General features: G+C 37.3%; 1 protein-coding gene across 6 annotated transcripts in view; it reads right to left on the bottom strand.

Annotated features, from left to right (window-relative positions):
• LOC149080995 (hepatocyte nuclear factor 6-like) overlaps positions 1–16,684 on the bottom strand; it is a 279,509-nt gene that overhangs the window by 52,659 nt on the left and 210,166 nt on the right. For 3 of the 6 annotated variants that reach the window (XM_089237721.1, XM_089237720.1, XM_089237719.1), the window contains one exon: positions 9,486–9,558. The exons of the other annotated variants lie outside the window; for them this stretch is intronic. In XM_089237721.1, coding sequence (XP_089093847.1) covers positions 9,486–9,558 — 73 coding nt within the window. The remainder of the gene's footprint in view (positions 1–9,485; positions 9,559–16,684) is intronic. 6 annotated transcript variants of the gene reach the window in all.

The following is a 16,684-nucleotide window of genomic DNA, read 5'->3' on the forward strand; positions in this document are numbered from 1 at the left end:
CTAAAGGTTTCGGGAAACGTTTCCATTATAACGTTACGGCCTTTATAGAGTTCTGTTATTGTATTTGACTTTGTACAGTGTTGTGCACCTTCACATTTAGTATTTGTACCCCTTTCTGTGATATTACGAATCGACGTGTAAATTTAGTCGTATATAACAGGCATATAATGGCCTTATCAATATGTCTTATCCGTCTTCAAGTTTGTTCTCATTTTATATTTAATTGTGTTATTAATTGCACTTTATTGTGTTGTCATCTTTGCAATTGGTTTTATGACCACAGGAATAAATTTGAATTTGAATTTGAAACGTAGCTTGAATTTTCGAATTAGTCGATCTTTAATATTGATAATATATTTGTATTGCTAATCAATTTAAATGAAACATGACTGTTCATTCCCCGCTGTATATACGAAGGTTTCAACAGCTGGCTGATGCGAACATGAATTTAAGAAAGAAGGAAAATTCTCTTGCGGGGAATCGAACCCACGTCCTTTGACTTAAAGGTTGAGCGCGTTAGACCAGCGGTTCTCAACCGGTGCTCCGTGTGTACTTTTTAGGGGTTCCGCGGCCGCTCGAGGATAATGAAATAAATCAATAAATATGATAAGCAAACAAAAAAGAGGCCTATAAAGGGTACCGCCGTATAAATAATATACTAAAAAGGGCTCCTCGAGTTAAACAGAGCTCCGCGAAGCTAGTGGGCTACCAATTAATATAAGGAGAAAATGAAGTCCCCGAGTTAAACGAGGACAAAAATCGATTGAAGGCTTTTATTTGTTCTGAAATTAGTTCTATTTATTATCCATTTTGATTAGTTTTGAATAACTTTTTCTCTGAGAAAAAAAAGTTTTTATCAATTAATAATTAAATTAACTAATTATGAAGTTAATTTCAATCTGAAATCACTTTAAATGAAATTTAAATTATTTCTACTTTCCAAAAATTTTCTCTAATTTCTTCTAGAATTATTTCTTTCATTAATTTTGAATTTATTTCTTTCATTAATTTTAAATATTCATTTCATTAATTTTGAATTTATTTCTTTCATTAATTTTGAATTTAATTTTTTCATTAATTCTAGAATTAATGTTGATCTTAAGTTTTCAACCATTTTCTGAAAATTATCGACAAAAAGCTCCGAGGGCCAAATGTGACCTTCGGGCCATACGTTAAAGACCCCTGCCGTACATGGACAGTCGAGACCCAAATCAGGTTCATCTTCGGATAAGTCGCCATCTGCTGGATGTGCCAGCAATGTGAGCTATATGTCCCGAGTTTGGTCTTATTGTTAATGCACGATCCCGTCCAGCACGCACGCTCTCTAAGAAAAGAGATTCGTTGCCTTTGTAGTATATAGGCCTATCGCACTCACCCACCGAGTGAGAGAACGTGGGCTCAATTCCCCGTAGATGCAGTTGATTTATTTCCCCTAAATTCATCTTCGCATCAGCCAGCTGTCGAAACCTTCATATGAATAGGGAAAAATGACGTCACGTCTTCGGATAAGCCGCAAGCTGGTGGCAGTGTCAGCAATTCGAGCTTTGGCCTCAGTTTGAACCGCTTTCTTGTCATTAATGTAAGTTTTCAATTGAATCGTTTTTGATAAATTCATTTAATTCAATTAAAACAATCAGTAATTAATATTACGGAAAAGCTCATGTACTCTATGACGAAAACACAATTGCTATTTTGTCACTTCAGTTGCATTTTGTCCAAATGTAACTTCAAATTTTAAGGTTTAACGACGAGGTCGAAATCCTAGTTTAACTTCTCCAACTAAGAGACACAAATGAAAATTTTTCTTAGTTAATTAATTACAGTATATGCGCTATGATATAAAATTAATCGTAACGAAAATAGCTCTTCTTTTATTAGCACGGTCTATTGAAAAGTATTCAATAGTTTACAGAAATATCCCAAAATTTGATGCTAAAATGACTGTGAAAATTTCACACTGTCAAGTGAAAATTTAATCAAAAGTTAAATAGTTAAATATTTAAAAAAATTATTAATAATAAATACGTTAATTTTTATTTAAATTAGGTTAATATATGGTAAAATATGATTTCTTTTTAAACCTTACAGCAAACTTTCCATGAAATGGTATCGCGAGCTTTACAGATGCAGTCTGAAAGCAAAGTCAACACTAGAAATGCGGCATATTTATTTTTTCCCGAATATAATGTAGGATTGCAGTGATACATCGTTTCCAGGTTTTAATTAGGATCGCTGAGTGTGATCTTGCTTTAACTTGTTTATTTTGGACGATAATCTCTTCGAAGTGTCAAAATCAAGCTTTACGATTCCGATCGGAAAGAACCTCACGCAATTCCAGTGGTTTGCAAACAGGATCTGTAAGCAATGAGTTTCTCGTAAATTATTTTAGAATCCTAGACGTCGTATTCACGAGGAAGGCCTCACGATATTCCATACACATCAATGTGCATCAGTCTTTTTGCAACTGGTAGACGATACGTCATTGAGATCTCGGATGGTTATAGAAATCAGTTGATGTTTGGGTGTAGTTCTAGGTTGTTCTCGAGGCTTCAATGCGGTTTGCGTTTATTGTTTCTGCTTCGCTTGGCCTCCTAGATATATCACGATTTAAGTATACACTAGAGCCAACGAGAGAATAACTTAAAATCACATTTATTTACATAGACGCCTAAACCAGAGCGTCCGACATGCTCTCATGTCCAACAGTCAACCACCTTGTATCTCTTCGGCTCCGTGGCCTTTTCACCCGATCTGATTATTATACATCACTTCATTTCACTTCCGACACAGTTTCTAGCAGTTCCTTATTTTGCATCAGCTGAAGCCCCGTCGGAGTATAATTTCTTTCAGATTCGCATGTCCATCGTCAATACTGTTGCTTGCTTCACAAATTAATGTTTCGTCATGAGTAGTTCTCTCTCTCTCTCTCTCTCTCTCTCATTCTTCTCTGAATTTTCATCACCAGCAGCACCACCACTGCTTTCGGGTTTTTCTCACGCAATCTTTGTCATTTTCTGAAAAATTTCCTCTCTGGCGAATGTGCGTTTTCTTGACATTTCTGCAGAAATCATAAATACGCGTATATCTCTAATTTGCGAAGCAAACAATTTATCGTTCAAAATGACAAAAATACTTGACAACAAAATCTGAGACACCTACTGGCAGGCATCTACAGGCAAGAATGAAAGCAAGAAAAGGCTCAGAACGCGGGGTTCAAACCGTATTACATGAACAAAGAGACTATCGAAACAATTTTTACCTTACAAAATTCAATTGTGACAATGTTGATAGTACTTTATGGCAAATGTGTTCTGCGTGATCCTCCTTCCGTTTTTCTACGTATATTGGTTCGTATCTCCGTTCTTAAGAAAGATAATGAAAGAAGCTTAAAGTGTACAATAAGAACATGATAATTCAAGAAAAGTGAAGAAATTTTTAATCCTTTGGTTTATTCTTCCTCCAGATATGAGAGCAGAAATACCGCAAAGGGTCACACTGACCCCGTCCGTCTTTCTAGTGTTAAATCAGTAACATTGCCCTCCGTTGAACAAAATAGAGGGGGAAAAAGGGGAAAATTCAGAGAAAAAATTATCTTTCATCAATTCCGGGCATTTTACTGAACCAATGAAGTGGAATGGAGTACATTTCTTAGTTTCGGAATCCCCTTCATGCTTTTTTTTTCGTCACTTCTCAGACGGCCTGTATCTTTCCAGGCACTCCTTTTGCCCACTTATTACCCAAGACATTATTCTTTTGAATAATATCTCTACCATCTAAGATTTTTTCCATCTTTCTCCCTCTTATATTACCTCATTCACTCACTCAGAGAGAGATGGAATACAACCTCCAGCTCAATCTTTTTGAGGGTACGGGCAATTTCATTGGTTTGAAAATGTGTGGCGGGCTACTTATGCAATCTGGAAATGTCACGCGAGCTGCTTAAGTGACCTCGAACTATGCCGTGGTCATTTAGTACAAGTTACAATGTGCCGCGGGTCACGTAAATGATCTGCAAATGTACCCTAGGTCGCTTGAGTAGTCCGGACAACTACCGAGGACCATTAATTGAAGTGAGGATGTGCCGCGGTTCACTTAAATGACCGGATAATACAAATACAAATACAACGCCACAACAGGCAACTTGCCCAACGAGGTGGCTGACTTAAGAACATCATGGATCCCCGAGCCATTTTTTGGAGGCCCTACCTACTACTACTACTACTACTACTGCACCCCCCCCCGCGGAACCTCCCCCCCCCCCCAACGAATCGGTACATGCGGCAATGTGCGTGTACGTGTAGTGAAACCTGACGTGAAGTTTTTGTTGTTTCTCTGTAATGCTTGTTATGTGTAGTGCTGCCATCTGTCACTAGTTTTTCTAACTATGAGTGAAGTGTTATGATTGAATGATTTATCGTTGTAGGCCCGTTGCCCTATGTGGCGAGACTTTTCAACGGGGAGATCGGCTCGCTTTCGCGCCTTGAACTTGAGAACCACAGAAAACCAACTTCAGCCGACCACAACTGAGGTTCGGACCCGGGTCCTCACGATGCGCGTTCGTCACTATGACCACTAAACCACCATAGCGGCTTGCAGAAATATCCGAAATTTTTATGATGAAATGGTTACATGAAATTTAATTAAATAATTAGTTATGAAAAAATATTAATAATAAAGATGTTAATCTTTAGTTAAATTAAATTTCTATATGATAAAATACATTTTTATTACAATTAATGGTTGACCGAGTTTTAGTTCAATTAATGTTCTAGGGCTTACACATGAGGCCTACGCAAGCCATCTTTAATATTTCACTCCGTTCAAACAAAATGAGGGGAAGAGGGAGATTCTCCCACCAATTTCGGTTATTTTACTTAGCCAATAAGAAGGAATGGAGATCAATGCTTTTTTGTTTCGTCACTTCTCACACGGCCTGTGCCCTTCGAGGCACTCTTTTTGCCCACAAAATCGCCGAAGACACTCACTTTCTCTACCCTTGTCACTCTGTCTCCGATTTTTCTATCCTTCTTTCTCTCTCTCTCTCTCACTACATCATTCACTCTCTCAGAGCAAAGGAACAAAGCCTCAAAGCACAACCGATCCATATTTCCCAAAAAAGGGGCACCCTTCTCAATCACCACTACACGGGACCCATCACCGCTTCAAGTATACAATTTTTCTCAGTTAAATCTTTAAGCGGTTTTTAAAATTTTCCTGATCCACATTATAACTGGCACAGTGTAAATAACGAAACCTTTTTTAAATTATCACGTATTTCCGATAATTTCCCCCCCCCCCCGATTGAGTGAGCTGACCAAATCTCCTCCTTCGCCCCCTCCCCGCACCATCAACACCAAATAACAAGAAAGGAAAAAAAAATCTATCGTTTTCTGTCGTTCTCTCCTCTTCTGTTGTCAGACTTTGAACAAAAGCTGACTCCACCCACTGGCAGTTGATTAACAGAAAGGGGAGAAAAGGGAAAACGTGTTATCAGGAGAAGAAAACATACAGCGGTATCTGGGCTCGGAGGTGCCGAAATAAGGGAGTTTTAAGCAACCGATAGTTTTCGGGATTGCCGAAATAGATCACATCAAGTTAGACGAGATATCTCGGGATAGGCCCTGTAACAGTTAATCAACTCTAAACGCAGATAAAAGAAATTATTCATAATGACTAAGCTTTTCTTATCAGCGCCATCTATTAAAACTATCCTAAAATTTGCAGATATTTCTCAAAAACTGATGACTATTTGAAATTTGATTGGTAATTAAATGATTAATTATTGGAAAGATAAATAATAATTTACGCATTAATTTTTATTTTATTGAACTGGCAACGTATATGACAAAATACAAAATTTTTAAAGGTGTTCAAAAAAAACCAAATAAAATGTGATATTCTAGGGCTTTCAGAAACGGCCCGGAAGCCAAGTTAAATCTTTAATATTGCCCTCCGTTTTGAAAACAAAATAGCGGAAAAAAATCCGGGAAAAAAAAGGAATTCGGGAAAAAAAAAATTTCTCCCACCAATTTCGGTCATTTTACTTAGCCAATGAGGTGGAATGGAGTACATTTTAGGTTCGGAACCCCCCCACTGCTGCTTTTTTTTTTCGTCACTTCTCACACGGCCTGTGTCTTTCCAAGCACTCTTTTTGCCCACAAATCGCCGAAGACATTAATCTCCCTAGATTAATCTCTCTCTCACTCACTCTCTCTCTTCTACCCTTGTCGCTCTATCTTAGATTTTTTCCATCTTTCTCTCTCTTACTACCTCATTCACTCACTCAGAGAGAGAGAGAACACAACCTCTAGCTCAACCGATCCACATTTCCCAACAAAAAAAAAAAAAAAAAAGGCACCCTTCATTCACCACCACACGGGACATATCACTCACTTCACTCAGCCGCCAACACATGGATACGAGCCACCTGTTGCCAACCTTCAACTCAAAGAACTAAAAGTCTTGGCACAAGAATTCTTTTCTTTCTTTTTTTTTTTTTACTCTCCAGTGTTGCCAGCCGAAAGCGTCCGTCTTTTCTTTCGTTTCAGGCGGGTTCCCACTATTGGTTTTGCCATTAGGTGCCGCTGGGGCCCAACCCCCCCCCCTTGCCACACACACACACGCCGTTGCTACCGCCACTGCCATCACCACTACTGCTTTTACTAACGAAAGAATAAAAGTGGTCTGGAGAGTGAGAGAGAAGACGGGAGAAGAAAGCGCCCCGTAAAAAAAGGGGTAGAGAACTCTCTGGAAATGTGGTGAAAAAAAAAAAAAAATAAATAAATTTTCCATGGAAAAGCCAAAAGAAAAGGATGTAACAGTTTCTTTGTTCCTTAATCGGGATGCAATTTTTTTTTAACCTGAACATGTCCCGGGAATCGCCCCTTCAGGGGCCCTGGGAAGTTTCATGGCATCCGGAGAGGACGTTGGATAATTTATGAGAGTTTTTAATTTTTCAGGCGTTTCGGGCCGCATTAAGACTTTCACTGAAACCCGTGGGCCAACTCACGCAGTAGAATCAGAGGTCTTCAACCTTTTTCTAGTCATGTGCACTGCCTGTACCCATCAAGAATACCCTTACGGGAAGTTTGATATGAGAATGTGCATGAGAGAAATCAGGCGGATTTCAGTTCTTGAATGCAATATGTACAAGATGGTTTCATTGGGACGTTGATCAAGTAACTCTCGAGCACGAAATCGGACCTGGGCAACGAGCACTCTGAGTGCTTGAAGGAGCACCGTGGTGCCTGCGAGTAACGGGTTGAAGATGCATGATTTATATCCGGGGTAGCCAACCCGCGGCACGCCATGGTATCAGAGGTGGCACGCGAACGCTTTTCAAAACTTATAGGCTACCAAACCTATATTATTAGTGTAGCAGGCCCTCTTAAAATAATAACTACGTCATGACTTGCTATTCAATGCGTTTTCTAATCGGTTTTTCATCTTTAACAAAAACTTAGTAAAATAAAAAAAAACATATTTTGATTAAATAGGATAAAATTTAAATTATTCGTTCTAAAAAAAATTTTAGAACTCAAAAGAGTGGCACACTGGAATTTTTAGGAAAATTATAAGGCAGTCGAACAATATTTTGCAGGAACGTTGAGGACCATACGTCCCGTAAAAACAGGACGTATGGTCTGAGTGTTAACACTCGTAGAGTAACACGGGCGTCTTAAATAATCGTGAATACGGCACGGCTTAGAAAATGTTGGCCATCCCTGATTTATATGAATTTAATGTCAGATAAAGTTGTGGGTAGGCTAACGGGCCCCGAATTGAACGGGAGACCCAGAATATTATTGATATATGACTTTAATTTATTCTGAAATTATTTCTTTCATTAAGAATGAATTTCCTCGTTGAAAAATAGCTTCATTAAATATAAAACTTTGTTAGTTCTGAAATTATTTCTTTCGCCGATTCTGCAAATATATTTGTTTATGGGCATCTTTTTCTTCAGCCACCTTGTTGGGCATTTTACCTGCTGTGGCCTTATATTTGTATTTTTACAATAATGAAATTCCCTCAATGATTCCAAAATTATTATATTTTTTTCAATTATGATATTGCCTCAGTAATTACGAAATTAAGAAGCTGTTATTCGGAATAGTATAGTAATCTTCACATTCAGAGACATTGTTTCTGAAAGAGAACCCGATTTCGTGGAACTTGGTCCTACGGAAAAAATTCCATTCTTGCCAAAAATTTTCATTTTGTACGATATGCAAATAGTTGTATCAAATATATGGCAATTCATTATAAGCGATATATTACGGTATTACAATTTCACTTGGACAATAGAAAATCATTATAACGGATAATTTGTAGCATTCAATTCCATTATAAGCCGGTTCGAGTGTTTTTGTAATTCAACTCTCTATAGTCCCGTGTATAATGATCTCGTGCTGGTTGAAAAAAAAACCCATTAACCAATTTCTTTTCTCAATTTTTTTATTTTTTTTTTGTAATTTAGAAAGTATATCTTTTTGAGTCATTGCAGTCCTAAATACGGTTATGTAAGTACAATACTTTTTCATCTAGAAAGAATTGATTCCTTGTCGTTGTAATTTTTTCAGTGCTGATGAAATTTTACGTGTTCAGTAGCCCCGTTCACATGTGCAATAAAACATCCCGGGAAGTTCCCGGTAACGGGGACTTTCGCTACAAACCATTCACATGACGTTCAGTTTATGCCGGTAATTCCCCTCTTCTTTCCGGAAGTCGTCACTGCTTACGTGGGTTGAACGGAAGTGATTGATTCAAGATGGCTGACGAAGGAGCTTAAAGTAGTTTTCGCGGCGCAAAGGATTATGGGAGAGAAGGTCGGTGTCGACCCCCAGTCCACCCCAAGAAAGATGGGCTTTTTTGATGATCTTCTCTTCCACCTTTTTCTTCTTTACGAGGGGGAAAAAGTTGTCATGCCGGTAATTATCACCAAAACGACCCTCAATCTTGCACATGTGAACGGGGCTATTGATTCATAAAATCGCGTCAGTTTGAGGGAATCGGAAATAAAATTCAAGGTAATAACTGTTCAACTTTGCTAAGCAATATTAATATAATACAAATATAATATTTTTTTCAGTTTATAGATGACAATAAACTATTGGCGATTGTATATTTACCCTTACTTTACACCAATTTAAAATCCCCTCTGTATAATTAAATTGCAGTGTTAATGTATTATTTCTATTAGGGGTATACCATAGAGGGTTAAGCTTTTCATATATATTTCCACGCAATTGACATCAAAATTCTTTCAATAAAGCCGCGTGTTCGAACGAATAACTTGATTTATCTCAGATCGAAACGCCGGTATTTTCAATCAATAAATTGACAATAACCAGCAAAAAAGCAGGAAAAAAAAGGGGATAAGAGAGATAAATAGGAAAAAGGATATACTGATTTAATTGGTACATGACAGAGAAAAGAATAAATAGAGAAGAGAGATAGATTGGGAGACTGGTTGAAACACTCACTGTCGGAAGAGCCCTCGTCGCTGCTGAGTTCGGCCTGGCCCTGCTCTCTGGTTTTCATTGCGCAGCTGATACTCTGCAATGAGACAAGAGAGCAAGTCTCAGTGCCAATTAATAATTTAATAACTAATTAATTAATCAATAAAAGTCAATTAATACAATTAATTTTTCTCTTGTAGAAGAATAATGAAATTCGAAAAATAAGAAAACAAATTTCAGAGAAGAGATAAAAAAAAAAAAAGAAGAGTAACTATACAAGAAAAGATAATTTCAGCACTGAGAGGGTTAGTTTCAAAGAATAAGCAAGCATTAAAAAGAGAAAGAAACTTCAAAAAAAAGATAGAATATTTTTGTTCGGTTATCAGAATGATCAGAATCTCAGAATTCATCAAAGACTGAGCTGATATCAAAAATATAATCATAATATAAAGTAATGTAGATGCGTGTGAATTGGTATTGGAATTTCCATATTAGTGAAGATTATATTTTGATAAGAGTGTAGTATAAGTGTTTCCAACCCGCGGCACGCGTGCCACGAATGGCGTGCCATGGTATCAGGAGTGACACACGCGAACGCTTTTCAAAAATTAAATAAATTTCATTTCAATTTTTCAATCAAAAGAAATTCTTCCAACTTGTAAACAATCTTTTTCTCATGAATGATGGTTTTGTAGGCTGTCAAACCTATATTTAATATGGTAAGCACTCTTAAAATAATGAATTATGAGATGAATTTCTATTTAATGCGTTTCTGTTCAGTTTCTTTGGGCATAGTTGCTAGACGTCCCAGTGAGAAGGTAGATCCCAAGAATCCTGAATTCTCAGGTTCCGGTGTCTATGAACAACATGGATGAACTTACATAGATATACGTGCACACACAATCAGCATTGTGATAATCGAATTTACGACTCGAAAATAAAAACAATATAAAAATAGAGAGTGACAAACTGGACATTTTTGCAGTAGGGAATGCTCACGTCCCGTAAAAACGGAACATTTGGTCCGCGTGTGGAAGTGCGTAGCGTGGAGGCGCATCGGAAATAATCATGACACAGCGGCTTGAAAAAGGTTGCCACCCCTGGTATAGTACATCCAGATAACATGGAGTAGTCGAGAGATATGAAATAATCGGGTAATATGTAACATCAACTTTTCTTCTCTGCCTTCGGGTATGGCCTCCAAGTGGAACAGTTCAAAAATGTCCCCGTGATGGTATAGAATGAGTGTCGCTCGGTTGTCACCAGGACCATATAAGGGCTGTCTCATGACGCGTCAGATTCGGTACCAGCTGGCGTCATCACCCTGACAGAACCGGCAGATTGTTATTGGCTACCGTGGTATTTCAAAATATGTCGTGCTTTAGTTAATGAAAAAAAAAAAATACTAGAGCAGTGGCGCGTCATGCACCTGATCCGAGACCACGCCCACTGAGCCAAGACGGCAAGAGCAACTTCAAAGTGATGAAACCACCCTTACTATTTAGTCCTGGGTTGTCACCATCATCACGACTGCTATAGGAAAAATATATGCTTTTTCCACTTCCATGAATTTACTCGGGCAAGTTTTCACAAAAGTGTTCATCAATCATTTTAAATGTTCACAATAATTTGAAACTAGGCACAATGTACATCACAAGAATTGTATTTAATTGCGATGTACTCATTTATCTAGCGATTATCTCCGGTTAAAACAGATGCTATTTTTTTCACAAATGGTGCGTCGGGTAATATGTAATACTATAAGTATCTTTTGAGTTTTTGGCTAGATACCTTTTCAAGATGCAAAGTTCAGTTAGATAGAAGAGGAAAGGTATATATATATATATATACACCGCATTATCCACTATAAAAACAAACGATGAAATTTATATTTCCCCCATTCGTAGACTCATAAAATCGTGTTTCTGATAAATTCTATAGGAAATCCCCCCATTACTGGTGTGCACAACTTTCGGCTCGCGGGTCAAATGCGGCACGCCTAGGTGTTTCATCCGGCTCGCGAAAGGTGTTCGGTAAAAAAGTATCGGTAGTAAAAGCTGCCCATGTATAAGAACACAGGAAATCGGGATGCATACGGGCCATAGCGAATGATCGCCAAAAATTTGTCAAGGGGAAGTAAAGTTGCTAATTATAGTCAAAAAAATTGTCGGAGGGTAGTAAAGTTGTTAATTAGTAAAACAAATTGTCAAGGGTTGTCAAAATTGTAAAGTTGATAACTATAACAGATGAAATTGCCTGAAGAAAATTGTTAAAAATTATAGGGAAAAAATTGTCAAACTGAAGTAAAGTTATTAAGTATCACCAAAACTTTTTCACTTGAAAGTGAAGGTGCTAATTATAGCCAAAATGTTTTAATTGCGATTATATGTTTTAATTAATTAAAATTGCGATTATAGTTGAAATCGCTGAGAAATCGCCAATGGTGGGAAATAGAGTCTTACTGAAACTCACTTAAAATGTAACTTACAAAAAAAACCTTATACATTTGACAAATGTGTGAACTGACTGTGATTAATTGTGAATTCTTCAAAAAACATTTTTTATGAAAATTACTCGCAAAAGACTTCCCCTAGATTCTTCTGACACTATCAATAACTCTTAAATCACAGAAGTTTCTAATTATAAATATTTGGTTGTAATTATTTCTGTGCCGACCTCCGTAGGTATCTCCATGTTGATTACGACTTTCATAAGTGTCTCCAAAAACTCATTTTTCTCTGCGGAGTCTAAAAACTCCACCCGTCACCTCAGACATCTCTTGTTCCAAACCTACATCCTTCCTGTACTCTCATATGCCTGTGACATAGACGAATTAGCATCTATTCAAAATAAATCCGCCCGCTTCATTCTTAACTGTTGGTCATCCTCTTGCTCCGTCATGTGAACTCAATCGCCAACTCAATATGCAATTGCTTTTCATTCTCGATTAACTTTCCTTTGGGGTGTGATTGCCGCTAGTCGGAGGCGATGGGGGCCTTGGCGGGGTTGGGTCCTGTGGCTTATGGGCCAGAGATGCCTGCCGGGCCCGGACATCAAGAAAGTTTTTCCACCATAGCCCAGCCAGTAGGTAATCAGCTTCAGAGCTGGGCCATGTTTAGTGTTAGTGTTTGTAGTCCTTTGAGAGGGCCGGAGGTCGGCCCGTGGTCTTGGTGGCTAGCGGGGCCTTTTTCTTTTTTCCAGCATGGCCTAGCCACAATGTAGCCAGCTTATATCCCACTAGGGACAGATCGGGGGCCATGTTTGGTGGGTTTGCATATGGATACTTCCAATTTTCTAATCCAGCCTCATACTTCATACTTTCCAAAAAGAATTAACCACTCACAAAATTTGAACCCCATCTTTGCATCCACAGATTGTTTCAAATTTAGTGTCTTTCCTCGAACAATAACCGACTGGAACAACCTCCCGTTAAACATTATTGATTGTTATAACAGTTTCTGATTTCCTTTGTAACATCAATCGTCTCTGTCAAACTTCACCACCTCATTCCCTTGTACAGGAATCAGTCAAGCAATATTGTATAAATAAATAAATAAACAAATCCGCATGATAACTGTGGAATTAACCAAAACCCTCATAAATGCCACTTTTTTTATTCGAGAAGTGTATTTTGTTCCGATTTTGTGCAAGTGATAGTACTCCCCCGCAACTCCGAGAACAATAATCCGAGCAAACAGAGTGAATACTCTAGATTTTTTAAAAATCCCCTATTTATGGATACTTCGAAAGACCTCAAAAAGCATGCATATATGGCATAAGCCTCACACCCAATCTGCGAATACTGTAACGCTGAAAATTCCAATAAAAACAACACTGTCGTAACGATATCAATTTTGACATTAAAATGCCTTAACATGCAATTACACAACATGGAAAAAAACTATATATAGCGTATCGTAGCGTTATAAAAAAAACATTTAAGAAACTTGCTGAAATTGCAATGAATAGTTTGAGTTATATGTTGCTGAATACTGTAAAAAACTAGGTGTGAAAAAGTAGCTTGTATTTTTACACAATTTGGTTACTAAATCTAGTAAAAGCATGCAAACTGCCCAGCACTGTGGACGGAGGCTCTGTATCCTCGTTTCCCGTCACAGTGGAGTCCCAGTATATATTTTGTATTTAGACCCTTCCTGAATCCCTCTCACTTCAACATGCCAACCTCTTCTTCCAACAAGTCTTCTCCACACTTCGTTTGAAATCTTAGGCTGCGGTCTCCTGCCATTGGGCGCACGTACGATTTTTCTCCCTGGTCATTGGGTTCTGTTATAAATTTTTAGTCAATCGGCTTTTACGTTACATCGACTTGATGGCTGTCTTCGTAGGGAGAAGAGGTTCATTCGCATCAGTCCGAGGTTGTGAGCGGTCCCATCTATTTATCTATAGTAAAAGCATTTTTTACATTCATAAAAAAGAAAATTTAGTCCAGTGGTTGCATTAACATCTTATCGGGATCAGAAGCCATGCATTGTTCCGAGTACTCCCGTTTTCTTAAAAGACCTTTTAGCATTGGAGTATAGACATTTTTTAAAGCACGCCCTTCAATTGGGTAAACAGATTTTGTGTTTTCAAGGAAACATTTCATTTTCTGGATATTATGTTGAGGTGAACTTGGAAAGAAAAGTCGTCTTGCCTCCGCCGGGACTCGAACCCAGGCTCTCTTGCATACCGGGCAAGCATACTACCATCTACACAACTGGAGACGCGGCCCTGCCTTCCCTATTTCACGCACTGTGGCGTGAGGCACTGAAGTAGAGACGCCTCAACTTCAGGCATTGGCCCCCAGGCGGAACGGTTTAGAGAAATAGATGGCTTTTTCTCAGCCCAAAATATATCAAGGAAACATTTCATTTTCTGGATATTATGCTGAGGTGAACTCAGAAAGAAAAGTCATCTTGTATCCGCCGGGACTCTCGAACCCAGGCCCTCTTGCCTGGAGTTGAGGCTGCTGTCCCTACTTCAGTGCCTCACGCCACAGTGCGTGAAATAAGGAAGGTAGGGTCGTTTCTACAGTGGTGTAGATGGTAGCATGCTTTGCCGGTGTGCAAGAGGGTCTGGGTTCGAGTCCCGGAGGAGACAAGATGACATCTTTCCGAGTTCATCATAATATCCAGAAAATAAACTGTTTCCTTGATATATCTTGGGCTGAGAAAAATCTCTCTTGTGGTTTTGTTTGAGAATCAACACTGCAGAATTCAGCAATAAACTTGATAGCTTTGCTCTTGATTTTGCAATCATTTGTAAATTATCACTATACTATTATTATAATGTATTTTTTTCGGAAGAAGTTGAAAAGCACGTACAGGTACACGTCATAAGCCTCATAGTCACTCTACGAATACTGGAATCTTCTTAACAGCCGATAATTAATATTATCGCAATGATAATCAATTATGACGTTAAAATGTCTTAACATGCAATTACATAACATGAAAAAAAAAAAAAACTATATACATGTTTCGTAGCATTATAAAAAACATTTTAAAAACTTGCTGAAATTATGATGAATAGTTTGCGTTATCTCTTGCTGATTACTGTAAAAAATTAAGTTTGAAAAAGGGTCACTTGTATTTTCACAAATTTGGTTACTAAATCTAGTAAAAATATTTTTTATATTCATAAAAAACACTTTTTTATTAGTGACTGAAGGAATTTTGACAAGTTTGTTTGTCCGTTAATGTATTTTAAAGTATTTTTTATTCATAAAAAAATCAAAATTGATTGCAGAAGTGAGCTTCGGCTGTTTGCGGTTTTGCTGACATCTTATCGGGGTCAGAAGCCATGTTTGATTCCGAGTTCTCTCGTCTTTTTAAAAGACTAGTTTTAGCATTGGCAACTATAGAGGTTTTTTTAAAGCACGTTCTTCCGTCCCTATACAGATTTTTGTTTTGTTTTGTTTGAGAATCACCATTGCAGAATTCAGCAATAAACTTGATACTTTTGCTCTTGATTTTGCAATCATTTGTAAATTATCACTACTATTATTATTATGGATTTTTCGGAAGACCTTAAAAAGCATACAGAGTCGTCAAAAGCCTTATAGCCACTCTGGGAAAACTAGAATCTTGACACTTCCGTTAATTAATACTGTCGTAACGATAACCAATTTCGACATTGAAATGCCTCAACATGCAATTACATAACATGAAAAAAAAGTTTCATATACATGGATTCGTAGCGTATTAAAAACATTTTAGATATTAACTTATATAAATTTAGATATTAAATCTGTTGGAGCCATCCTTCCTATCCTAAAAAAAAAATCTCTTCATCAGTGACTAAAGAATGTTTGAGATAGTTATTTATTCGTTAATGAACTTCAAAGTATAATTTATTCATCACTCAAAATTATATTAAATTTAAGTTTCTATCATTCAGGTTTTGCTTTAACCTTGTATTGAGAACAAAAGTCAAGTTTGATTCCGGCAGTCAGCATTGACAAGATGTCTCGGCTTCTTAAAACCATCTTTTTTTTTTCACCCGCACTTCCAATAATTAATACTGTCAATAACGATGTCAAACTTGATATTAAAAATGTCTCAATGTGCAATTATGTGACATGAAAAAATATACACATTATTCATAACGTTCAGAAAAAAATTTAGGTGCTTGCTGAACTTATGATGAATAATTTGAGCCGTGTCTTGCTAAATATGCAACAAATTAAATTACTTGCATGTATTCCGCAAATTTGGTTATTAAATCTAGTGAAAATAATTTTTTTCCATTCAAAAATTACATTTCTATTAGTAATTCAAAAAAATTGAAAGATTTAGTCGTACGTTAGTGAATTTTAGAGGATAATTTATTTACAAAAAACAAAATTCAAGTTTTAAACTGTAACATTATGACAGGGTCAAAAGCCTTTTATATTAGGCTATTAAAAATTCCAAATAATTCGTAAAGCTGTGATTACTCACATAGTTATATCGATTCTTTTTTTTTAGAATCATCATTACGGAACTCAGTAATAAGTTTGATCACACTTTGCTCTGGATTTCGCAATCATTTGTAAATTATCATTATGAATTTTCCGAGAGAACTTAAAAAGCGTACAGTTTCCATAAGCCTCACATCCACTCTGTGAATACTGCCACACTGTCACTCTTAATTTTGACATTAAAATGTCTAAATGTGTAATTATGCCACATTCGGCCGTATTCACCAACGCAGTTTAAACTGCAATCGCGGGTTAAAGGATT

Source organism: Pholcus phalangioides, unplaced genomic scaffold (genome assembly GCF_987345545.1).
Source record: "Pholcus phalangioides strain wild (caught in Gottingen) unplaced genomic scaffold, Ppha-v1.0 ptg000010l_1, whole genome shotgun sequence".
NCBI classification, from domain to species: domain Eukaryota; kingdom Metazoa; phylum Arthropoda; class Arachnida; order Araneae; family Pholcidae; genus Pholcus; species Pholcus phalangioides.